We start from the raw sequence: 27,011 nt of genomic DNA on the forward strand, positions 1-27,011 counted from the left end.
CACACGGGCGAGGTGCGCACAGCGCGGGCCCTGCTGGACAGAGACGCGCTCAAGCAGAGCCTGGTGGTGGCGGTCCAGGACCACGGCCAGCCCCCTCTCTCGGCCACAGTCACACTCACGGTGGTCGTGGCTGACAGCATCCCAGACGTCCTGACTGACCTAGGCAGCCTGAAGCCCTCAGCGGACCCTAATGACTCGGGCCTCACGCTGTACCTAGTGGTGGCGGTGGCCGCCGTCTCCTGCGTCTTCCTCGCATTTATCATCGTGCTGCTGGCGCTCAGACTGCGGCGCTGGCACATGTCGCATCTGCTCCAGGCTTCAGGCAGCAGGTTGGCCAGCGTGCCCGCCTCCCACTTTCTGGGTGTGGACGGGGTGCGGGCTTTCCTGCAGACCTATTCCCACGAGGTCTCGCTCACCGCGGACTCGCGGGGGAGTCACGTGATCTTCCCGCAGCCCAACTACGCGGACACGCTCATCAGCCAGGAGAGCTGTGAGAAAAGTGGGCCTCTCCTGATATCTCAAGATTTACCTGAAAGAAAAGGAGAACCCAGTCTTCAACAGGTGAGTCAGATCTTGCCACACTGAAACGTAGGCAGAAAGCTTCATAAATGTCTCCAATTACATATAAAAGACACTTCTTTTTTAGTATTCTTTAAAGTGCTTTAAAGTGGAACGGCAAATGATCCTTCAATAATGATAAATAACAGTTACTACGCCTAATAGTTATTGATTACTTATCCTTTGTAATCTTCATTCAGTTATAGTTTCAGCAGCAATTTCTTAAGTTTATACTTCTAACCCTCTCACGTCTTTATTTTTTTATTATTTTTTAACATCTTTATTGGAGTATAATTGCTTTACAATGGTGTGTTAGTTTCTGCTTCATAACAAAGTGAATCAGTTATACATATACATATGTCCCCGTATCTGTTCCCTCTTGTGTCTCCCTCCCTCCCACTCTCCCTATCCAACCCCTCTAGGTGGTCACAAAGCACCAAGCTGATCTCCCTGTGCTATGTGGCTGCTTCTCACTAGCTATCTATTTTACGTTTCGTAGTGTATATATGTCCATGCCACTCTCTCACTTTGTCACAGCTTACCCTTCCCCCTCCCCGTATCCTCAAGTCCATTCTCTATGTCTGCGTCCTTATTCCTGTCCTGCCCCTAGGTTCTTCATAACCTTTTTTTATTTTTTGAGTCCATATATATGTGTTAGCATACGGTATTTTTCTCTTTCTGACTTAACTTCACTCTGTATGACAGACTCTAAGTCCATCCACCTCACTACAAATAACTCAATTTCGTTTCTTTTTATGGTTGAGTAATATTCTGTTGTATATATGTGCCACATCTTCTTTATCCATTCATCTGTCGATGGACACTTAGGTTGTTTCCATGTCCTGGCTATTGTAAATAGTGCTGCAATGAACATTGTGGTACATGACTCTTTTTGAATTATGGTTTTCTCAGGGTATATGCCCAGTAGTAGGATTGCTGGGTCGTATGGTAGTTCTATTTTTAGTTTTTTAAGGAACCTCCATACTGTTCTCCATAGTGGCTGTATCAATTTACATTCCCACCAACAGTGCAAGAGTGTTCCCTTTTATCCACACCCTCTCCCGCATTTATTGTTTGTAGATTTTTTGATGGTGGCCATTCTGACTGGTGTGAGGTGATAACCTCATTGTAGTCTTCATTTGCATTTCTCTAATGATGTGTGATGTTGAGCATCCTTTCATGTGTTTGTTGGCAATTTGTATATCTTCTTTGGAGAAATGTCTATTTAGGTTTTCTGCCCATTTTTGGATTGGGTTGTTTGATTTTTTGAGACTGAGGTGCATGAGCTGCTTGTATATTTTGGAGATTAATCCTTTGTCAGTTGCTTTGTTTGCAAATATTTTCTCCCATTCTGAGCGTTGTCTTTTCATCTTGTTTATGGTTTCCTTTGCTGTGCAAAAGCTTTTAAGATTCATTAGGTCCCATTTGTTTATTTTTGTTTTTATTTCCATTTCTCTAGGAGGTGGGTCAAAAAGAATCTTGCTGTGGTTTATGTCATAGAGTGTTCTGCCTATGTTTTCCTCTAGAGTTTGATAGTGTCTGGCCTTACATTTAGGTCTTTAATCCATTTTGAGTTTATTTTTGTGTATGGTGTTAGGGAGTGTTCTAATTTCATTCTTTTACATGTGACTGTCCAGTTTTCCCAGCACCACTTATTGAAGAGGCTGTCTTCTCTCCATTGTATATTCTTGCCTCCTTTATCAAAAATAAGGTGACCAGGGCTTCCCTGGTGGTGCAATGGCTAAGAATCCGCCTGCCAATGCAGGAGACACGGGTTTGAGCCCTGGTCCAGGAAGATCCCACATGCCGCGGACCAGCTAAGCCTGTGTGCCACAACTACTGAGCCTGCACTCTAGATCTCGCGAGCCACAATTACTGAGCCTGTGTGCCACAACTACTGAAGCCCGCGCACCTAGAGCCTGTGCTCTGCAACAAGAGAAGCCACCGCAGTGAGAAGCCCATGCACCACAACGAAGAGTAGCCCCCGCTCACCACAACTAGAGGAAGCCCGTGTGCAGCAACGAAGACCCAACGCAGCCAAAAATAAAAAATAAAATAAATTAAAAAAAATAAGTTGACCATATGTTCGTGGGTTTATCTCTGGGCTTTCTGTCCTGTTCCGTTGATCTATATTTCTGTTTTTGTGCCAGTGCTGTACTGTCTTGATTACTGTAGCTTTGTAGTGTAGTCTGAAGTCCAGGAGCCTGATTCCTCCAGCTCTGTTTTTCTTTCTCAGGATTGCTTTGGCTATTCTGGGTCTTTTGTGTTTCCATACAAATTGTGAAATTTTTTGTTCTAGTTCTGTGAAAAATGCCATTGGTAGTTTTATAGGGGTTGCAATGAATCTGTAGATTGCTTTGGGTAGTATAGTCATTTTCACAATGTTGATTCTTCCAATCCTAAAACGTGGTATATCTCTCCATCTATTTGTATGATCTTTAATTTCTTTCATCAGTGTCTTATAATTTTCTGCATACAGGTCTTTTGTCTCCTTAGGTAGGTTTATTCCTAGATATTTTATTCTTTTTGTTGCAATGGTAAATGGGAGTGTTTTCTTGATTTCACTTTCAGATTTTTCATCATTAGTATATAGGAATGCCAGAGATTTCTGTGCATTAATTTTGTATCCTGCCACTTTACCAAATTCATTGATTAGCTCTAGTAGTTTTCTGGTAGCATCTTTAGGATTCTCTATGTATAGTATCATGTCATCTGCAAACAGTGACAGCTTTACTTCTTCTTTTCTGATTTGAATTCCTTCTATTTCTTTTTCTTCTCTGCTGCCTCTCACGTCTTTAAAGCCATTTTCCTTTAGGCATTACTGAAAGGATAGATTAGAATTGTGAAATAATTCACAATTATTAAGGAGGCAATTGTGTATATTTATATTAAAGCATTCTCCCTTATGAAGCTGTTGTTTTGTCTGGACTGAGTATTTTAAAATTTCCTCTTTTTACACCCTAATGTACTTTGCTTGAAATTTACTTTTCTTTCCTTTGGGATAGGTATTTTCCATTATGATTAAACAATGGCAATTTATAAATATTGGGGAATATACTTAACATTTAGATATAACTTTAACAGGGATAGTTTCTCAACAGGATTGGTACATTTCATATATTGTGTTGTTGCAGTTTGTGAGATGCACCAACTGACTATGTGTGATTCCTCTGGTGCACTTCTGTGATTACCAAAAATATTGCCCATTTAATTTCACTCATATTTAATAGCTTGCAGGAGTGATTTTAATAATTTCTGAATTACCTATTATGGTATCACTATGAGACCCTTTTTGATTTCTGAGGAAAACATAACTTTTAAAAATCTTTCCTTTTTCATCTTGGGAGCCTCTTATACAGGTTGGGTGACTTAGATTCTAAACTGATATGATTTATGCTATTTAGTAAGAAGGTCTCAGCCCTGGTCCCAAAAATTGCTCATAGGTATCTCTGTCACCGTTGGGCTCTGGGATGATATGACTTGGGGAAAATATTCATGAATGTCTAGGACTGCAAAAATTAGTGAACTTTGGATACCTGGAAATTGTAGCAATAGTTTGTGGACTATGCCTCAATTCAGCTTAAGAAGGAGAGTTTGAGTTTCTAAATGCCTTTATCTTCATGGGAAATTGTGGTGCAATACATAGAGTAAAACAGGAATGTGGTATGATACAACTAGCTGGCATGAGGAGAGGAAAGAGAAAATAATTAATGAATATTGAGAAACAAATCGTACCTGAGGATAGATCGTTTAAAATGCTGAAGCTTTAAAATATAATTTGGAAATATCAATTGTCTTGAAACTGTGACAGACATATTTGCATGCTGGCATTAAGAATACATTCCAGAATCAGAGTGATATATATTTTTTAAATGCCTAGGAGGGCAGTAGATAATTTATAACTAATATCACATGGAAATACATTTTTGTTTGAGTGGACACTGGGTTTCTTTTAGAAAGTAATATTTCTGGTTAAATAAATTGCACAATTATATGATGGGCTACTACATAGCCATAAGAAATTAAAAATGGGAACCCTTTTTATGTACTGTTAGAATATGTTATCTTCAAGATATAATGAGTTATATATACACTACTATGTATAAAATAGGTAACTAATGAGAACCTACTGTACAGCACAGGGAACTCTACTCAATGCTTGGTGGTGACCTAAATGAGAAGAAAATCCAAAAAAGAGAGGGTATATGTATACGTATAGCTGATTCACTTTGCTGTACAGCAGAAACTAACACAACATTGTAAAGTAACTATACTCCAATAAAAATTAATTTAATAAAATAAAATGCACCAAAGTCTTATAGCTCAGATTTCAAGGAAACTCAATAGAAGTTTCCTCAAATTGGATAACAATCAAAAAAATTACATTTTATTACTAACAAATGGTTGAGAATTTGAAAGAGACATCTGCCAGCTGTCAAAAAATAAAAAGCAAATTTCCATCAATTAAAAAAAAGATATAATGAGTGAAAAAAGCAAGATGCAAAACATTGTGTATTGTATACTTTTGTGTCTAAAACCGGGGGAGAATATTTTTAGAAATCTGCTGAACTCTACAAAACATACTAATGGAATGATACACAAAAAACATAGCACTCATTTCTCCTGGGAGAAATATGTTGTTGAAAGCACAGAGGGAGAGCCTATAAAATATGCCATATGTGCCTTCTGAATTTGAACTGTATGAATGTATACCTATTTAAAAACAAATAAATACTCCTTGTAAATCCCCCCCCCAAAAAAGAGAAAACAAAAATAGTTCCTTGCAAAACATTTACAAGTCATTAGTGCAGTTTCTGGGGAAAACCTCTGGGCGTCGCTGTAGGTCAAAAGAAGGAAGAGATGATAATCAGAGACGCATTTGGGAACCTCTGAAAGGGTAACTTCCTGCTCAAACAAACCACACAAGGGAGGCCAGTACAGGTTTGGATAGTGGAAACGAAAGCAGGAAAAGTGACCCTATCCCGGATTTTGCTTATTCCTCCTCCCGACCAAGGAGCGGAGCAGCAGTGGAGGGAGACAGGATGAGGCCGAGCGCAGAGAGGAGCGGCCGAGCGCGGTGGCGGCAGGTACTGTTGCCCTTCCTGCTGTCTTTGTTCCGCGGGGCTCTCCCAGACCAAATTCGCTACTCAATTCCCGAGGAGCTGGCCAAGAACTCGGTGGTAGGAAACCTCGCCAAGGATCTGGGGCTCAGTGTCCGGGACTTGCCGGCCCGGAAGTTGCGGGTTACCGCGGAGAAGGAATATTTTATTGTAAACCCTGAGAGCGGGGACTTACTTGTGAGTGATAGAATAGACCGAGAGCAGATTTGTGGGAAGAAGCCTCTGTGCATTCTGGATTTCGATACTGTCGCTGAAAACCCACTAAATATTTTCCATGTATCAGTAATAGTACAGGATATAAATGACAACACTCCGCTATTCAAACAGAGTAAGATTGACTTAAAAATTGTAGAATCCACTAAGCCAGGTAAAACATTTCCACTAGACCCGGCGCTGGATTTGGATGCTGGTCCTAATTCACTGCAAAGATACAACCTTAATGAAAATGAGCACTTTGATCTCACAGAGAAACAGACTCCAGATGGACGTAAATATCCTGAGTTGATTCTGAAACATTCTCTGGACAGAGAAGAGCAGAATTTTCATCATCTGGTCCTGACAGCTGTAGACGGTGGGGACCCACCCCAAAGTGGCACCACCCAGATCCAAATCCAAGTCACAGATGCCAACGATAATCCCCCAGTGTTCAGCCAGGACGTGTACAGGGTCAGCCTGCAAGAGGGTGTGCCCCCTGGCTTCTTAGTGCTTCAACTGACAGCCACCGACCAGGACGAGGGCGTCAACGCAGAGATCATCTACTCCTTTCATAATGTGGATGAACAAGTGGAACGATTTTTTAACTTAGACAGAAGAACAGGAGAAATCACGACAAAGGATGATTTTGATTTTGAAATCGCTAGTAGTTACACTCTCACTATAGAAGCGAAAGATCCTGGAGATCTAGCAGCCCATTGCAGTGTCCAAGTCGAAATTCTCGATGAGAATGATTGTGCACCAGAAGTGATTGTGACTTCAATATTTACTCCCCTACCAGAGGATTCACCACCAGGAACAGTGATCGCCTTGATAAAAACAAGAGATAGAGACTCTGGAGAAAATGGAGAAGTTTACTGCCAAATCTTGGGAAAGACCGAGTTTATATTGAAATCTTACTCGAAGAACTATTACAAGCTAGTGACAGACAGGACCCTGGACCGGGAGGAGATCCCAGAATACAACGTCACTATAATGGCCACCGACAGAGGCAAGCAGCCCCTCTCCTCTAGTATAAGCATCACTCTGCGCCTCGCAGATGTCAACGACAACGCTCCAGTTTTCCACCAGGCCTCCTACGTGGTCCACGTGGCAGAAAACAACCCGCCTGGAGCCTCCATCGCCCAAGTTAGCGCTTCAGATCCAGACTTGGGGCCCAACGGCCACGTCTCCTACTCCATCGTGGCCAGCGACCTGGAGCCGCGCGCGCTGTCGTCCTACGTGTCCGTGAGCGCACAGAGCGGCGTGGTTTTCGCGCAGCGCGCCTTCGACCACGAACAGCTGCGCGCCTTCGAGCTGACGCTGCAGGCCCGCGACCACGGCTCGCCCGCGCTCAGCACCAACGTGAGCCTGCGCGTGCTGGTGGGCGACCGCAACGACAACGCGCCCAGGGTGCTGTACCCGGCGCTGGGGCCCGACGGCTCGGCGCTCTTCGACACGGTGCCGCGCGCTGCGCAGCCCGGCTACCTGGTCACCAAGGTGGTGGCGGTGGACGCCGACTCTGGACACAACGCCTGGCTGTCCTACCACGTGCTGCAGGCCAGCGAGCCCGGACTTTTCAGCGTGGGGCTGCGCACGGGCGAGGTGCGCACGGCGCGGGCCCTGGGCGACAGGGACGCGGGCCGCCAGCGCCTGCTGGTTGCTGTGCGCGATGGGGGACAGCCGCCCCTCTCGGCCACCGCCACGCTGCTCCTGGTTTTCGCGGACAGCCTGCAAGAGGCGCTGCCGGACCTCAGTGACCACTCTGAGCCCACTGACCCCCAAGCTGAGCTGCAGTTTTACTTGGTGGTGGCCTTGGCCTTGATCTCGGTGCTCTTCCTCCTGGCAGTGATTCTGGCGGTCGCCCTACACCTTCGACACTCCTCCAGCCCCGCTGCCTGGGGCTGCTTTCAGCCTGGTGTCTGTGTCAAGTCTGGACCCATGGTTCCCCCCAACTACAGTGAGGGAACATTGCCCTATTCCTACAATCTGTGTGTTGCCTCACAATCAGCTAAGGCAGAATTTAATTTTCTCAGCGTCACCCCAGAAATGGCTCCCCCTCAGGATCTCCTCTGCGAAGATGCCTCTTGGGTGCCAAGTAGTAATCACGGAGATGCTGGGGTCCCATTTGCCTCAGGTACTATTTTAAAGGTGAGCTCTAATTTAATTCACTTTTTTACCTTGCGGTTTCAATGTTTATTAACAAATCACCTAACCGGAGTAGAAGTCTTCAATTCATATTTTATTGTTTTGTGGCTAGAATTTGGGTGGTTTTCTGCCTTACATATCATAATCATATTTAAACAAATCTTTGACATAGGTTTTCTATCTGACAGGTATGATTTATTTAACATAGTTACAAGCTTTTACTTCATAAAATACTTCTTTTTCTTCCTCATCTTTACATTCCTTCCCTCTGAAAGTTTATTACTGTTGAGACCTTAAGCTATTCCTTTTTCCTTCAGGGTCTTTATATTAGTTTTATTAATTTTAGTTGCACTTCCTCTTAGAATTATAGTACTTAAGAGTAAAGAGAGGGCTTCCCTGGTGGCGCAGTGCTTGAGAGTCCGCCTGCCAATGCAGGGGACGCGGGTTCGTGCCCCTGGTCCGGGAGGATCCCACATGCGGCGGAGCGGCTGGGCCCGTGAGCCATGGCTGCTGAGCCTGCACGTCCGGAGCCTGCGCTCCACAATGGGAGAGGCTGCAGTAGTGAGAGGCCCGCGTACCGCAAAAAAAAAAAAAAAAAAAAAAAAAAAAAAAAAAAAAAAAAAGAGTAAAGAGAGCTCCCCATCTCACTAGTTTGGGAAACTGGGAACCAAAGAAAGGAAGAATTTTACTCAATGTCATGGCCTGTCAACAGCAGAGCATGGGTAGGACTGACATGAACACCAGCACTCTTCGTATCTTTACAAGCTAAGTGTCTTGGGATCCCAGATCTATTTTAAAAGGTTGTGAAAAGTTTGAGGTATGCAGTGTCTGCTATTAAGAGTGTGTTTAATAAATGGGAGAAATCTTTCTCTCTCAGGCACAATAACAAATTGCTCTTGTGAAAAATTGTACATTGAGAAAAATTTTGCAACCTATTCTCACATTGCTTCCTTAAAACTTTATTTTTTGAATTTTCTAGGTATAGATGTAAAACATCTTTATTTTCTTTATTTTCCTATAAAGGTGTCATTAAGTAAAAATTGCTTCTCTCAATGGACTCTCTGAAATGTCCACTTTTTTTTTTTTTAGTCATGAGGCATTTCTTTTTCTGCTACCATATAAAGGTGATAACATTAAATATCTGTCTTAACATAGAGAGGCCACTCACTGCCTGCTCAATGATAAGTATCTGGACTTGTTTTTCTGTAAGGGTGATGAACTAAAGCCCTTTCTGCCATAGTCACTCTACTGATTTTCCCCAGGTGTCTGTAACTGTAAAACATCTAACTCCAATTTAGACATGGTAATAGGAAAATATAAATAATGCACAGTTAATCCGACTCAAACTCTCCATCTGATATAGTGTAGTTGCCATGTTCTTAGTGTGAAAATCTTGAAACTTTCTTGAAGACCTCACAAGTAACAAAAAGCAAAAAAAAAAAAAAGTCCCTTTATTTCTTCTGCATATGACAGCTAATGCAATTTGCATAATTCAGTAGGCCTTTTTTCAAAGGTCTACTGAGAGCTAGAATTGTTTTCTTGGCATTCTTATATACAAACGGGCATGTTTTCATAAATATATCTTAATTAAAAAGTGAAATCTTTAAACCGCAAAAGAATACTGATGTCCTAATTAAATGGACTCAATATAGGTAAGAGGTAATTAAAGGGCATAGGCTCAATGGCACAGTAAATAAAACTTTTCTAAAGAAGTAAAAAATAATCTAATAATTACATTAGTCTCAGAATTAAGCTTGTGGAAGTCTTTTGCTATTTTAGAATTAAATCTTATTTAAATATAAGGAATGTCACGTGGTAATATATTAAGGATACAGAAAATTATTAGAAATAAAATATAATTAAACATATTTGAAATCAAAACAGAATTGGTGTAGTAACTGGTTAGGACTCTGAGCGTCGCTGTTCACCAAAGTGGGAAAGAAGCTGCCGCTGATGCGATCAGACTCTGTTCCTTCCGCACTAAGCACGCGCAGACCAGACAAGCTCCTGGGAAAAGCCGCCCACCCGCGCCCCTCTCCCATTTCCGCAAGGGAATGTGTTCCCCTTGGCTTTAGAGAAGTAAGGAAACAGCAGATTGGAACCAGGACTAAGAGAAAACTGGTCAGAGAGAGGCAATGGCGGATCCACTGAGGGATTGGGGCTGCAGAGAGCTGTTCCTGCTCTCCATGCTGCTGGGGACGCTGTGGGGAGCCGGGGCCGGGCAGATCCGCTACTCGGTGCCAGAGGAACTGGATAAAGGCTCCTTCGTGGGCAACATCGCCAAGGACCTGGGGCTGGAGCCCCGGGAGCTGGCGGAGCGGGGAGTCCGCATCATCTCCAGAGGTAGGACGCAGCTCTTTGCTCTGAACCCGCGAAGCGGCAGCTTGGTCACCGCGGGCAGGATAGACCGGGAGGAGCTCTGCGCTCAGAGCGCGCTGTGTCTGCTGAGTTTTAACATCTTGGTTGAGAGTAAAATTAAAATGTATGGGGTAGAAGTAGAAATAATCGATATTAATGATAACTTCCCGCGTTTCCGGGATGAGGAAGTAAAAGTAAAAGTTAATGAAAATGCGGCTGTGGGAACGCGGTTAGTACTTCCCTTTGCTCGAGATGCCGATGTGGGTGTGAACTCCCTCCAGAGTTACCAGCTCAGCTCTAATATGCACTTCTCTTTGGCCACGAAAAGCGACACAGATGGACAGAAATATCCAGAGCTGGTACTGGAACAGCCGTTGGACCGCGAGAAAGTAGCTGTTCACGACCTCCTACTCACAGCTTTAGATGGCGGAGACCCCGTACTCTCTGGTACCACGCACATCCGCGTGATGGTCCTCGATACAAACGATAACGCGCCCCTGTTCACTCAATCCGAGTATAGAGTGAGTGTTCCAGAGAACATAGCTCTCGGCACTCGGCTGCTCACACTAACCGCCACGGATCCAGATGAGGGAATAAATGGGAAATTGACCTACTCTTTTCGCAATGAAGAAGACAAAATTTCAGAGACTTTCCAACTTGATTCCAACTTGGGTGAAATCTCAACTCTGCAATCACTGGATTACGAAGAATCCAGATTCTATCAGATGGAAGTGGTAGCTCAGGATGGAGGTGCTCTTCTTGCCAGCGCTAAGGTACTAATCACAGTTCAGGACGTGAATGACAATGTGCCTGAAGTGATCCTCACCACTCTCGCCAGTTCCATCTCTGAAGACTGTCTTCCGGGAACGATAATTGCTCTGTTTAGCGTACATGATGGTGATTCTGGAGAGAATGGTGAGATTTCATGTTCTATTCCCAGGAACTTGCCTTTTAAATTGGAAAAGTCAGTTGATAATTACTATCACTTACTGACAACAAGAGCCCTGGACAGAGAAGAGATCTCAGATTACAACATCACAGTAACTGTCACTGACTGTGGAAATCCACCACTGTCTACAGAAAACCACATCTCCCTGAAAGTGACAGACATCAATGACAACCCTCCCGTTTTCCCTCACACCTTATACTACACCTACATCCCAGAAAACAACCCCAGGGGCATCTCGATCTTCTCTGTGAACGCCCATGACCCCGACAGCGGCAACAACGCCCAGGTCACTTACTCTCTGGCTGAGAACAAATTTCAGGGAACGCCTCTATCATCCTGCGTCTCCATTAACTCTGACTCTGGAGTCCTGTATGCACTGTGCTCTTTCGACTATGAGCAGGTTAGAGAACTGCAGCTGTGGGTGACAGCCAGTGACAGTGGGGACCCTCCACTCAGCAGCAACGTGTCTCTGAACCTGTTCATCCTGGACCAGAACGACAACACACCTGAGATTCTGTACCCCGCCCTCCCCACCGACGGTTCCACCGGTGTGGAGCTGGCACCCCGCTCCGCAGAGCCCGGCTACCTGGTGACCAAGGTGGTGGCTGTGGACAGAGACTCGGGCCAGAACGCCTGGCTGTCCTACCGCCTGCTCAAGGCCAGCGATCCAGGACTCTTCGCGTTGGGGCTGCACACGGGCGAGTTGCGCACAGCGCGGGCCCTGCTGGACAGAGACGCGCTCAAGCAGAGCCTGGTGGTGGCTGTCCAGGACCACGGCCAGCCCCCTCTCTCGGCCACCGTCACGCTCACAGTGGCTGTGGCTGACAGCATCCCAGATGTGCTGGCGGACTTGGGCAACCTCAAACCCTCCGCCGACCCTGAGGACTCGAGCCTCACGCTGTACCTAGTGGTGGCGGTGGCCGCGGTCTCCTGCGTCTTCCTCGCATTTGTCATCGCGCTGCTGGCGCTCAGACTGCGGCGCTGGCACAGGTCGCGCGTGCTGCAGGCTTCCGTCAGTGGGTTGGCCGGCGCGCCCGCCTCTCACTTTGTGGGCGTGGACGGGGTGCGGGCTTTCCTGCAGACGTATTCGCACGAGGCCTGGCTCACCGCGGACTCGCGGGGGAGTCACGTGATCTTCCCGCAGCCCAACTACGCGGACACACTCATCAGCCAGGAGAGCTGTGAGAAAAGCGAGCCTCTCCTGATATCTGAGAAGATAAACGCAAAGGAAACAGAGCTAGGAGTTGTTCAGGTGAGTTTTCTTTTTTCTGTAACTATGTTTGGAGCATTTTCTTCATTTGTTTCCATCATTTTTCTGCCCCATTCAAAATCGGTTAAGTACGTAAATAGTGAATCATTCTTTGCTCTATTTACAGATTAACTTGATTTGATAATTGATGCTTTCTCCGTTTGTTTTCAAATTATATTTTGTTTTTAATGTCTTTTTTCTATAATATGTGGATATTTTAGAAACTATAGCTGATATCCATAGGCTTAAGTGAAACAAGTATTTTTTTTACATCTTTATTGGAGTATAATTGCTTTACAATGGTGTGTTAGTTTATGCTTTATAACAAAGTGAATCAGTTATACATATACATATGTTCCCATATCTCTTCCCTCTTGCGTCTCCCTCCCTCCCACCCTCCCTATCCCACCCCTCAGGCGGTCACAAAGCACCTAGCTGATCTCCCTGTGCTATGCGGCTGCTTCCCACTAGCTATCTACCTTACGTTTGGTAGTGTATATATGTCCATGCCTCTCTCTCGCTTTGTCACAGCTTACCCTTCCCCCTCCCCATATCCTCAAGCCCATTCTCTAGTAGGTCTGTGTCTTTATTCCTGTCTTACCTCTAGGTTCTTCGTGACATTTTTTTTTCTTAGATTCCATATACATGTGTTAGCATACGGTATTTGTCTTTCTCTTTCTCACTTACTTCACTCTGTATGACAGACTCTAGGTCCATCCACCTCATTACAAATAGGTCAATTTCGTTTCTTTTTATGGCTGAGTAATATTCTATTGTATATATGTGCCACGTCTTCTTTATCCATTCATCCAATGATGGACACTTAGGTTGTTTCCATCTCCGGGCTATTGTAAATAGAGCTGCAATGAACATTTTGGTACATAACTCTTTTTGAATTACGGTTTTCTCGGGGTATATGCCCAGTAGTGGGATTGCTGGGTCATATGGTAGTTCTATTTGTAGTTTTTTAAGGAAGCTCCAAGTATTTTAAAAGAAAGTGGTTATACATAATCACTTTATCCAAAGGCTTTCTTATACCAGAACTGTTTGTTAATAGAAGAGTTGTTTGATTAGAACATCCAAATTGTTAGATGTAATGTTCTCTTTTGAATATTTGCCTAAACACCAATAGCACATATGTTTTGGAGAAAGTATTGTGCAGTATTGGTATTTTAGTACCTGCTGTTTTTGTAAGGGTACTAATAATTTGCATAAATCAGTGGAAGAATATAGAAAACTTCTGCGTGATCAGTATCAGAAAGACAGATTAAATTTATAGTGATGATAATGTCTGTGGCATTCTGAAATCTGGAAAGTTTGGGTTAACCCATGTAATAATTGGACATGTGTAATTGTTTAGAGAAGAAATCAAAGGATCCTTTGAATTATGCTTTAGAATAAATTCTGTGATGCAGTTTAAAATCGCCAAATAATTAGATACCAGTTCATTAAATACATATATACCATACACCTGGCATCTTCTGGTTACACATAACCCCTCCACTTTTCAGAATCAATATTGACCTGAATGTTTGCATTTCTGCAAGTGCAGCTACAATTCTGCTTTATTAGAAGAGTTTAAGATTTGTATTTGGAAAATCAATTCAACTGATGAAATAAAGTAAGGCAGGACAAGAAAAATCAAGGATAAAATTCTCTGTGTTTGTTTGGGCCTCCTCCCTCCCTAATGTGCAGTGTACATCTATATTACACATTAACCAGAGCTCCTCAGAAATGAGAATGCCTGCTTGACTGTATTTTTTCTTTCAATATTTTTTCTTTCTCCTGATGCTAGCGCTGTAACTTCTTAAAAGAATAGTGTTCTTTCCCAGCTCTGTAGAGGGTCACGGTGACTTTCTGCTCACTTTGTACTTAATTACCTGGACTATGTATCCTTGGTGAACTTTACACAGAATATCAGTATATCATTTTGATAAACGATACTTTGTCTCAAAAATGTATTTGACTGTGCCTTCAACTTCTAACAGGCAGAGCAGTTCTCAGAGCTTTCTGAGAAGCTGCTTCCTGGGTTATCATCCTCAGTTCAGCTCGAATAAAATTCCCTTTTTTTCCTCTTAACTTGATAGTTAATTAAATTTTCACTGACACGACTTTAAAATGGTTTGGAAATTTAAAAAACTATTTCTCAGGGATGTGCTCATCTTAAACTATGAGATTTTTCTTATGAAATGCTGGTCTGTGTGTCTCAAATTTCACGAATATGTCTTGTGTAATGGAAGAACTATGTACGCTATTCATTTTTGCATATGATTTGCTGAAGATGATTTTCAGATCCTTATTTTTAAAAGATTTTTCAATCTTTAAAATTTTGTACTTTCAACAACTTGAACATCAGCTGCAAAGTATGAATAAATGGGGAAAATGGCAATAAAATATTATTAATGGAATAGTAGGTTACATTACTCAACCACATGAAAGGGTTACCATACATTTGGGAACCTAGGACCACTTGATTTTTATTTTTTCAACATTTATTTGAAGGGGATCTAATTATATTTATATATGGGCAATTCTGATCTCAGGGTACAATGTACAGACTCACTGAATAGTGAAGTCATCCAAAGAGTAACAAGAGAATCTGTATGATCAATACTGAATACTGATATAATTCACTCCTACATGAAAACTCACTTTTCCATTATTTTTTAAAGAAAAGATTACTGTATAGATTTGGGTATGTGTCCTGGGTTAAATTTTTCATGCAATGGGAGAAAATACCTTTTATATCTCTATAAACTTCAATAGACTTTACATAATAAAATGCGTGATCTACACACCGTGAGTGTATATACTATACATAGTATACTCTGAAATACTTGAATCTTTAGCTTCATGTGCGTTCTGAAAAGATAACTTTCCTGCACTAATTGAAGTGCTCACACAGTGTTTAAAAAAAAAAAGGCACTTGCTCAGTCATATTTTGGAGCAGTCTTGAGTCAGTAGTGGGGTTTTTTTGTTGGTTTTTTTTTGCTTTTTTTTTTGCAGTACGCGAGCCTCTCACCGTTGTGGCCCCTCCCGTTGCAGAGCACAAGCTCCGGACGCGCAGGCTCAGCGGCCGTGGCTCACGGGCCCAGCCGCTCCGCGGCACGTGGGATCCTCCCGAACCGGGGCACGAACCCGTGTCCCCTGCATCAGCAGGCGGACTCTCAAGCACTGCGCCACCAGGGAAGCCCAGTAGTGTTTTTTATGTTTGTATAGAGATGCCAATGAGTTTCTGTCTAGAATCCTGGATAAATGTGCTTTTCCACTATAAAATGAGTTCTACATTGTTATACATCTTCCAAGTTTTAGACTGACCATATATTATGTAGTTAAAAAAAAAATTTCTGGGCTTCCCTGTGGCGCAGTGGTTGAGAGTCCGCCTGCCGATGCAGGGGACACGGGTTCGTGCCCCGGTTCGGGAGGATCCCACGTGCCGCGGAGCGGCTGGGCCCGTGAGCCACGGCCACTGAGCCTGCGCGTCCGAGCCTGTGCTCCGCAACGGGAAAGGCCACAACGGTGAGAGGCCCGCGTACCGCAAAAAAAAAAACAAACAAAAAAAAAAAACAAAAAAACAAAACAAAACAAAACAAAAAACAATTTCTGAATGAAGATTTCTAGTTTGGAAATGGAATAAATACTCTAAGAAACCTATCAGAAACATGGAAACTGAAGTGCTTATTGCTAAAGGAAGAGTGTCAATAACAAAGAGTTGAGATGATCAGATAGTAACCCAGAGACCAAGGAAAAGTGGACAACATAGATTACTTTCTTTGGAATATATCATTATAAAGACTCATGCTTCACCCCCAAAATCCAAGTAACTCACCATTGCTAAGCTACTTGAGAAGAAACAGTACAATTAAAGACAATGGTAATGTAGTGTGGACAAATAAAATTAGTGGAATAGTTTTAAATCATAGTCATTTAATTAAAAAGACACGGAAAAGTGTCTATTTTTAATTAAATGACTACGATTTAAGGAAAAGAGAGTTTCTTGCTTCTTTACCATACTTCTATTTCATAAGGACAACCAATCTCCTTGCTATCTATCAGTTATTTTGGGAAGAAGATTATAAAGACAGAAGAAAGCAATGCATAGGATAAAACTAAAAGCTGTGAGATTTATAACTTTTAAAAGTTGGAAGAAAAGGAAATAGAGTGAAATAACAATACATATCAAGCTGATATTTCAAGAATTTTCATATTACACTTTCTGTCACAACCAACACTGTTATTTGTATCACTTTCTACATATTACTTTATTTGGTCTTCAATTTTACTGAGGTATGCAGGGAAGATGTTATTATGGCCACTGTATGAAAATGGAAACTAAAAGCATGACGACGCCAATAAACATCTTCAGCAAGATACCTCTGGCTTTGAGGAATAAAAATCACCTGATTTGGATGGATAAAGTTCAAGTTCAAAGAAATGACAGCGAGAACGAAGATACAGTACATTTTAAAAATGTTAAAATCCTTATAACATGGGACGAATGAGTATCTGTATGAGGACACAGTAGACTTGCCTTCTAGCTGGCTCTATATTTGGAACTGATTTAGTAATCACTAGTGCAGTTCTGCAGCCGAGGCGCGGGGTGCAGCTGTTGGCTAGTACTGAACAAAGTATCCAGCTCCTCCTGAAGCAAAGGAATCGCCTGCGGACCGCGGAATCCCGCGAACTGTGCACTCTCTGAGGTTTTCTGCGGCAGAAATATCTATCCGAGAATCTGCTTGCCAAGACGTGTCCAAGGAGTAGCTCCTGCTCAGAAATTCTTGGGATCATTTAGCGATCGCAGCTCTTCGGGATCAGAAAGGCAAAGGCGCAGCGAGTGGGATGGGAAACCGCTTCGGGTCGAAGCGCCAGGCTGGGCGGAGGCGAATTTTGTTTCTCTTCCTGCTGTCTTTGTTCCGCCTGGCGCTTTCGGAGCAAGTCCGCTACGCTATTCCAGAGGAGCTGGCCAGGGGCTCGCTGGTGGGGAACCTCGCCAAGGATCTGGGGCTTGGCGTGCGAGATTTGTGTACCCGGAACCTGCGGATTAGTGCAGAGAAGAAATTCTTCACAGTGAGCACCGAGAACGTAGACTTACTTGTGAGCGATCGTATAGACCGAGAGCAGATTTGTGGCAGGAAGTCGATGTGTGTTCTGGAATTCGAAATGGTCGCTGAAAAGCCTTTAAACTTTTTCATATAACCGTGGAGATTCAAGTCAACGACAACCCACCGACCTTTAGCCGAAATGTCACTGAGCCGGAAATCAGTGAACTGGCCCTAACTGGAGCCACCTTTGCCCTGGAATCTGCACAAGATTCAGATGTAGGTGTCAATTCCCTGCAGCAATACTACCTCAACCCTGACCCTCATTTCTCTTTGATCCGGAAGGAGAACCCAGACGGCAGTAGGTACCCAGAACTGGTAGTGCAGGCTCCCCTGGACAGAGAAGAGCAGTCCTGCCACCACCTGGTCCTCACAGCTGTGGATGGGGGTGAGCCAGCCAGAAGCTGCACTACGCAGATCAGGGTAGTTGTGGCAGATGCAAATGATAACCCCCCAGTGTTCACCCAGGACATGTACAGGGTCAGTGTTCAAGAGAACCTACCCCTGGGTTCCTCTGTGCTAAGAGTGATGGCCACTGACTTGGATGAGGGCATCAATGCTGAGATCACCTACGCTTTTATCAATATTGGTAAGGCAGTGAGACAACTGTTCAAGCTGGACAGTGAAACAGTGGAACTCACCACTGGTGGAGGACTGGGCTTTGAAGAGAGAGGGAGCTACACAACTGGGGTGGAAGCAAAGGATGGTGGACGTCAAACTGCACATTGCAAACTACAAATAGGTATTTTGGATGAAAATGACAATGCTCCCGAGATAACCCTGGATTCTGAATCTAAATATATACAAGAAGATGCTGAGCTGGGGGCTGTGGTTGCCTAGATCAAAACACATGATCTAGGTTCTGGATTTAATGGGGAAAACTTATGCCAACTAAAAGGAAATTTCCCATTTAAAATAGTTCAAGATACAAAAAACACATACAAGCTGGTGACAGATAGAGCCTTAGATCGAGAGAAGACTCCAGAATACAATGTCACTATCACAGCTACTGACAAGGGCAAGCCGCCCCTCTCCTCTAAAAGAAGTGTCACGTTGAAAGTCGCTGATGTCAACGACAACGCTCCGGTTTTCCACCAGGCCTGCTACGTGGTCCACGTGGCAGAAAACAACCCGCCCGGCGCCTCCAACGCCCAAGTTAGCGCTTCAGATCCAGACTTGGGGCCCAACAGCCACGTCTCCTACTCCATCGTGGCCAGCGACCTGGAGCCGCGCGCGCTGTCGTCCTACATGTCCGTGAGCGCGCAGAGCGACGTGGTGTTCGCGCAGCGCCCCTTCGACCACGAGCAGCTGCGCGCCTTCGAGCTGACGCTGCAGGCCCGCGACCACGGCTCGCCCGCGCTCAGCGCCAACGTGAGCCTGCGCGTGCTGGTGGGCGACCGCAACGACAACGCGCCCAGGGTGCTGTACCCGGCGCTGGGGCCCGACGGTTCGGCGCTCTTCGACACGGTGCCGCGCGCCGCGCAGCCCGGCTACCTGGTCACCAAGGTGGTGGCGGTGGACGCCGACTCTGGACACAACGCCTGGCTGTCCTACCACGTGCTGCAGGCCAGCGAGCCCGGACTCTTCAGCGTGGGACTGCGCACGGGCGAGGTGCGCACTGCGCGGGCCCTGGGCGACAGGGACGCGGCCCGCCAGCGCCTGCTGGTTGCTGTGCGTGATGGGGGACAGCCGCCCCTCTCGGCCACCGCCACGCTGCTCCCGGTTTTCGCAGACAGCCTGCAGGAGGCGCTGCCGGACCCCAGTGACCACTCTGAGCCCACTGACCCCCAAGCTGAGCTGCAGTTTTACCTGGTGGTAGCCTTGGCCTTGATCTCAGTGCTCTTCCTCCTGGCAGTGATTCTGGCGGTTGCCCTGAGTTTGCGACGCTCCTCCAGCCCTGCCACCTGGAGTTGCTTTCAGACTAATTTTTGCTCCAAAACTGGACCCGGAGTTCTCCCCAACTATGGGGAAGGGGCTTTACCATATTCCTACAATCTGTGTGCGCCACACATTCCTCAAAGACCGAGTTTAAATTTCTCAATATAAAGCCTGAAAATGCTCTACCACGAGATCTTCTGTATAATGAAGCCTCTTGGCTTGAAAGTACCAGTAACGACAATCCCCAAATTGCTTGTAATTCAGTCAATTTGCAACAGGTGAGTTACTTCAAAACCTTTTCCTCCCATAAGTATAATTAGGTTTCGATTCACTATTTTAGAGGTCAAAAATATACAGGCTAAGTATGCCCTGTTTTTTGTGGGGCTTTTCTTTTTGGTGTTTTATTGATTTTTCTGGACATAGAATGGGTATGGGGAGGCTGTTAGAAATTCTTTGTTCACTAATCTGTGTTGCAGTTGTTCTTTCATGGAATGTCGCTTAGTGATGATCTTGAAATTTCTGTTAATTCTAAAACAATATGTCCTGAAACATTTTTAATATGCTAGTATCTATTCTCGTTGTAGGACATATTATTTATATATAATCTAAACAATTAAGTGGTTTACATGGTTTCAGTGTAGTCAGTCCTAAACTATGTTTTATATATAATATAAATATAAGAATACTTTTTCACTGTAGCCTATATATTTTCACTTCCTTTGCATGTTCTTGAGGGTATAAACAAATATTGGCTAAATTAGGGCAGTTCTTAATCTATATGTTGATAAAAATAGGTAATGACGTCTAAAAATGGCAACTCTTGTGACCTAGTGGTGGATTGGTCCCAAACATGTTTGTGGTTGTTGGTACCCTTATTGAAAATGAGACAACTATAAATGATGGTGGAGTGTGGGTTTCAAGATTTATAGAAAAGTGTAAACGTATCTGTGTTCTCCAGTGCCATAAGAAATGTCACAGAAATAAATGTCACTCCAGGGAACATATAAAAAATTTCAAAATACGCTATTTTATTCTTCCAAGTGCTTTTCATTCTTGGGGAGAGAAATATTGAGTGTCATCTATGCAGATTTAGCAGAAATAAGATCCTGTGTATAATGGTTTCCACGGAACCGTGCAGTATTAAGTTAGGACTCTAAGCGTCGCTGTTCACCAACCGGGCAAGGAAAGCAGTGAGAACTCGAGTTATATCCTCAAAGCACAAAGCACAACTTACACCAAAGCTTTGCAGCTGCGCAGACATTCTGTCCTAAAACGCTTCGCATCTGATCGCGGCTTGTTTATGGACCTTGACCTCCAATTCTGAGAAGCCCCAAAATTGATGCGAACCTGTTCACCCTACTCGTAATCCCAGGGAAGTCCAGAACGAGCCAGTAATGGCGGCTCTGCAAAGGCGGCGGCACTACAGCGTGTTGCTCCTGCTCTTCATGCTCCTGGGGACGCTGTGGGAGGCCGGGGCCGGGCAGATCCATTACTCCATTCCTGAGGAGCTGGACAAAGCCTCTTTCGTGGGCAACATTGCCAAGGATCTCGGGCTGGAGCCCCGGGAGCTGGCGGAGCGCGGAGTCCGCATCGTCCACAGAGGTAGGACGCAGATTTTCGCTCTGAACCCGCAAAGCGGCAGTTTGGTCACCGCGGGCAGGATAGACCGGGAGGAGCTCTGCGCTCAGAGCGAACCGTGTCTGGTGAGTTTTAACATCCTTGTTGAGGATAAATTGAATCTTTATCCCGTGGAAGTGGAAATAGTGGACATTAACGACAATGCACCCCGATTCTTAAGGGAAGAATTGGAAGTGAAAATTATCGAAAACGCAGCCTTATCCTCTCGGTTTCCGCTAATGGAGGTCTATGACCCGGATGTGGGAGTGAACTCTCTCCAGGGCTTCAAGCTCAGCGGGAATCGTCACTTCTCAGTGGACGTGCCAAGCGAAGCCAATGGGCCCAAATACCCGGAGCTTGTGCTGGAGCGCGCCCTGGACCGGGAGAGAGAGGCCATTCACCGCCTGGTCCTTACTGCCGTGGATGGCGGTGACCCTGTCCGCTCAGGTGTGGCTCGAATTCTGGTTACTGTCCTAGATGCAAATGACAACGCTCCAGTGTTTACTCAGTCTGTGTACCGTGTGAGTGTTCCTGAAAATCTTCCAGTAGGTACGCCAGTGTTGTCGGTAAATGCCAGGGACCAGGATGAAGGAGCCCACGCGGAAGTAACGTATTCTTTTGTGAGGATAACAGAAAAGATCTCAAAGACTTTCTGCTTGAATGTTTTGACTGGAGAAATATCAACTTCTGCAAATCTAGACTATGAAGACTCCAGCTTTTATGAGCTGGATGTTGAAGCCCGGGATCGGCCAGGTCTACAAGACAGAGCCAAAGTCTTAATATCTATCTTGGATGTGAATGACAATGTACCAGAAGTGGTAGTTACGTCTGGAAGCAGGTCAGTTGCTGAAAGTACACTGCCAGGCACAGTGATTGTTCTTTTTCAAGTATATGATCGAGACTCTGGACTGAATGGCCTGGTAACATGTTCTATCTCAAGAAGTCTGCCGTTTGAACTGGAAAAATCAGTAGACAATTATTATCGATTAGTGACGAATACAGTTCTAGATCGAGAGCAGGTGTCTTCGTACAACATCACTGTGACAGCCACAGACCAAGGACTTCCATCTCTGTCTACAGAAATGCTCATCTCCCTAAATGTGGCAGACATCAACGACAACCCGCCTGTTTTTCCCCACACCTCCTACTCTGTCTACATTCCTGAGAACAACCCCAGAGGTGCCTCCATCTTCTCCGTGACTGCACACGACCCTGACAGCCATGAGAATGCCCAGGTCACCTACTCCCTAGCTGAAGACACCGTCCAGGGGGGACCTCTATCCTCCTATATCTCCATCAACTCCGACACTGGCGTACTATATGCATTGCACTCTTTCGACTGTGAACAGTTCCGTGACCTGCAACTGAGAGTGATTGCAAGTGACAGCGGGGACCCACCGCTCAGCAGCAACGTGTCTCTGAGCATATTCGTGCTGGACCAGAACGACAACACACCTGAGATTCTGTACCCCGCCCTCCCCACCGACGGTTCCACCGGTGTGGAGCTGGCACCCCGCTCTGCAGAGCCCGGCTACCTGGTGACCAAGGTGGTGGCTGTGGACAGAGACTCAGGCCAGAACGCCTGGCTGTCCTACCGCCTGCTCAAGACCAGCGAGCCGGGACTCTTCGCGGTGGGGCTGCACACGGGCGAGGTGCGCACAGCGCGGGCCCTGCTGGACAGAGACGCGCTCAAGCAGACCCTGGTGGTGGCCGTCCAGGACCACGGCCAGCCCCCTCTCTCCGCCACAGTCACTCTCACAGTGGCTGTGGGTGACAGCCTCCCGGATGTCCTGGCCGACTTGGGCAGCCTGGAGGTCCCGCACGACTCTGACCCTTCAGGTCTGACATTGTACCTAGTGGTGGCGGTGGCCGCGGTCTCCTGCGTCTTTCTTGCCTTTGTCATTGTGCTGCTGGCGCTCAGACTGCGGCGCTGGCAGAGATCGCACGTGCTGCAAGCTTCGGGAGGTGTACCAGCGGGCTTACCCGCCTCTCACTTTGTGGGTGTGGACGGAGTGCGGGCTTTCCTGCAGACCTATTCCCACGAGGTCTCGCTCACCGCGGACTCGCGGAGTCACGTGATCTTTCCGCAGCCCAACTACGCGGACACGCTCATCAGCCAGGAGAGCTGTGAGAAAAGCGAGCCTCTTTTGATTCAGGAAGATTTTTGTAAAGAGCAAGACTCCCTTGTTCAGGTGAGGTTATTGCTTTTATTGTTCTTATTCGAACAGGAAAAATTTAAATTCTCTTTGATCAGTGCTTAGTTTTCTTAGTCTTTTGCAGTGAATCATAGTTTTGAGAAGGTTTTTCTTTTATATCAGTAGAGGTCTATTAAATCTTAGTTTTCTCGAATTTCACCAAAATAAATCGTAATAATGTATGCCCTGAATTTCCTTTACTCCTCTCCTCTTGGCAAGCTCTTTGTGCCTTGGGTTGCTTACATCTCACTTCTTAGTTGTTTTCTTTTCTTTTTTTTTCTATCATGTGGCATATCTGAGATTTTTTTTTTTTTTTTGCGGTACGCGGGCTTCTCACTGTTGTGGCCTCTCCCACTGCGGAGCCCAGGCTCCGGACGCGCAGGCTCAGCGGCCATGGCTCACGGGCCCAGCCGCTCCGCGGCATGTGGGATCCTCCTGGACCGGGGCACCAACCCGCGTCCCCTGCATCGGCAGGCGAACTCTCAACCACTGCGCCACCAGGGAAGCCCCTGAGATTATTTTTATACTGTGGAAAAAACTGAATCACAGCCTCTATTTAAAAAGATTAAGATCTGGGCTTCCCTGGTGGCGCAGTGGTTGGGAGTCCGCCTGCCTGCCGATACAGGGGACACGGGTTTCGTGCCCCGGTCCGGGAAGATCCCACATGCCGCGGAGCGGCTAGGCCCGTGAGCCATGGCCGCTGAGCCTGCGCGTCCGGAGCCTGTGCTCCGCAACGGGAGAGGCGACAACAGTGAGTGGCCCGCGTGCCGCAAAAAAAAAAAGAAAGAAAGAAAAAGAAAGTGAGTTTTTAAATGTGGTAATTAGTGTCCACTTACAAGATACAGCTCTAAAATTAGAGGACTAGTGAATGGGAGAATGAAGGATTAATAGTATTCAAATAAGAATTTAAATGATTTAGCATATTAAACCCAGATAAAATAAAGCTTTTGTTATGTAGGAACCCTATTCAAATATTTAAGGAAAGAAGGGTTGTCTTTTTTTTTTTTTTGCGGTACGCGGACCTCTCACTGTTGTGGCCTCTCCCGTTGCGGAGCACAGGCTCCGGATGCGCAGACTCAGCGGCCATGGCTCAGGGGCCCAGCTGCTCCGCGGCATGTGGGATCTTCCCGGACCGGGGCACGAACCCGTGTCCCCTGCATCGTCAGGCAGGCGGACTCCCAACCACTGCGCCACCAGGGAAGCCCAAGGGTTGTCATTTAAAAGAATGATTAATCTAAATCATCATGGCCCAAAGGTGTGAATGAAACTACGGCTTGGTGAGTAGAAAACAGCAAAGTTTCCAGTTAAGTTGTTCTAACAAAATGGACTTCCTAGGAGGTAGGAGATTCTATTATTGGTGCTTTTCCAAAGGACGTTGATTGTCCTGGGATTAATGGCATACAGGAGGTAATATTGATATAATTTGGTGAGTTGTTGAACTTCATGATAGCCAAGGTATTTTCCAATCCTGAGCTTAGGATTCTAATATTTGATAACACAATGGATTTGCCATTTGTGCATCTAAATTTGGTATGCACGTGTAAAGTAGACAATTCAGAATATATCTTGAAAATGAGTGAGAACTTCCTTTGTAATCTGAAATTGTCAGTGTTTATAAAGAAAGATAATACTGAGTTGATATCTTTAAGTTAGCTGCTAAAGGATAATTAATGCATGTTTTTCTAAATCGATATTTACTTTCAGCGATTATTGTAGAATTATTTATTTCAAGATTCCAGGTGTATATGACTAACCAAGAGATTCCAGTCATACACATTTCAAATATAATTTGTTTGGACATTTGTGATATAATTCTTTAATGGTTTAATCAGAATTTAATAGAATTCAGGTTTTAAAGAACTTAAATCTTGGATATTGGTCGTGGGAGTCAGATGGTCTTTAATATTAAGATTTGTTTCACACACTGTGAGAGTGTAAATGTTATTTAGTATACTACGAATTTTGGATGATTTAAACTAATCTTGTACCTCCATTGTTAAAAACAAAACTCACTAACCGTTTCATGGTTGGTAGACTGGTTTATTTTATTTCCTTATCTGCTGAGTAACTGGGATACTAGGTAGTTTACTTTATTCTCTTATCTGAATTACCCGTGAACATTTCATTTAAACAAATAAAATATTTCACTGACAGAAAAACTGTTAGATTCTACTCTCACAATAGTCATTCATTCACGTGGACTGAACAAGTGTTAAATCCTGGCAATCATGGACTTTGCTAAGTTGTGGCTGAGGCTCTTTGACTTACATACTATAGATCATTATTAAAAAGATAGGCAATCTGAGATTTTGAGCATATAATGATTTGGAAGCACCAGGAAAAAAATCTACCAAATTATTGGGCTATTTTATCACTTGTGAAAACCACCCATTCTGATCAAGTGATGTCAAAGGGGAAGAAGTAAAATCTCAGAGAGAATCATTGGAAGAATCCTACATCTTTGCCTGGGAATGAAAACCTAAACAGAACTCCAAACAAATGGATCTTCAGGAAAAAAAATGTCCCATAAAGAAAGGAGAGGAGGTGAATAACTCACTGTCTGGGAAGATGAATAGACTTTTCATAGAATTTTTTTATGTAAGTAAACAAATGAAGGTCAAGATTCTTCCCAATAACTCAATCAATAATAACATACTCCCTTTAAAAATACATTATTTCAATTTTATACAGTAGTTTTATGTTATATTTAAATACCTCTTGGTGGTTGAGTAGAAATTTTTAATATTTAATTTTATGTTGTAAAGTAACTTTAAAAACTTGATTGTGTCCTTTATCTAGATCTTATTTATTTAGCTCCAAAGAAGGTACCCAGAAGTATTGTTAATCGAGACTTTTTAAAAACAGAATAAGAGACAAATGTGAGATTACGCTATGAATTTTGAAGTATCAAGAAGAAAAAAAATTATAACATTGGGAACCATAATATATGGACATGAAAGTTTTGTTTGAAAATATCTGCAAGTACTTATGATCTTTAATGACCATATACTTTGCTTACATCAACAAGAAATTCAAGATTGCTACTAAACTAATAGTTTTAAACTCCTGGTTATGTAATTAATCTACAATACTCATATTGGTTCCTTTGAACAACAAAAAAGTTCTTTTATCTACTAGGTGAAAGCAAATATGATGTGAATTATTTTGATAGATTGAAACGGCATTTCATTCAAAGTATTTCCTGTATTTTGACGTAAGGCCATCGGAGAGCAGAAATAGATTACTTAGTTAGGAACTTCTCACCAACTGAGCTAAGCTTTTACAGTGTCACTTCTAGTTCTCCCTTCTGGTGCTACTAGCTACTCCCCAGGGCTGAAAATAATTTACAAAGCAAGGTGATTTCTTGCCAGGTCTTCATTTCAGAACAGGTCTCTCTCTTCTGCAACTATGTGGAAGGAATTTGTTTTATTTCTGCCAGCTGAGAGTAACCTCGGATCCATCAACAATTGAGTTTTACTTCGTTAACATCAGTGGAGCAGTGAGTACCTCTAAGGATCCTCTCAGGACAGTCCTGCATCTATCCTCAAAGGCTGTTTAGAGACCCATCTTTTCTCAATTATAGGGTAGGGTGATTATTTAAATTGCATAATGAAAAGAAACAGTGAAGCCAACACTCATTTCCTTATG

General features: G+C 44.3%; 2 protein-coding genes across 3 annotated transcripts in view; both read left to right on the forward strand.

The window, feature by feature from the left end:
• LOC307183651 (protocadherin gamma-C3) overlaps positions 1-27,011 on the forward strand; it is a gene marked incomplete at its 5' end in the record, with an annotated part of 178,578 nt that overhangs the window by 23,939 nt on the left and 127,628 nt on the right. Inside the window, 2 exons of one of the 2 annotated variants that reach the window (XM_079916476.1) lie at positions 10,021-10,361; positions 21,154-23,825. The exons of the other annotated variant lie outside the window; for it this stretch is intronic. Of the exons in view, the coding sequence (XP_079772602.1) occupies positions 10,154-10,361; positions 21,154-23,429 (2,484 nt within the window). The 3' untranslated portion in view covers positions 23,430-23,825. Of the gene's footprint in view, positions 1-10,020; positions 10,362-21,153; positions 23,826-27,011 lie in introns of those variants that run through there. 2 annotated transcript variants of the gene reach the window in all.
• Positions 16,120-20,194, forward strand: LOC307183656 (protocadherin gamma-B3-like). Its single transcript, XM_079916488.1, is given in 4 exon segments — positions 16,120-17,756; positions 17,759-18,510; positions 18,514-19,672; positions 19,675-20,194. Coding segments are annotated over 4 exon segments (2,451 nt in total). The 5' UTR covers positions 16,120-17,413; the 3' UTR covers positions 19,872-20,194.

This window comes from Stenella coeruleoalba, assembly GCF_951394435.1.
Source record: "Stenella coeruleoalba genome assembly, chromosome: 3".
NCBI lineage: Eukaryota > Metazoa > Chordata > Mammalia > Artiodactyla > Delphinidae > Stenella > Stenella coeruleoalba.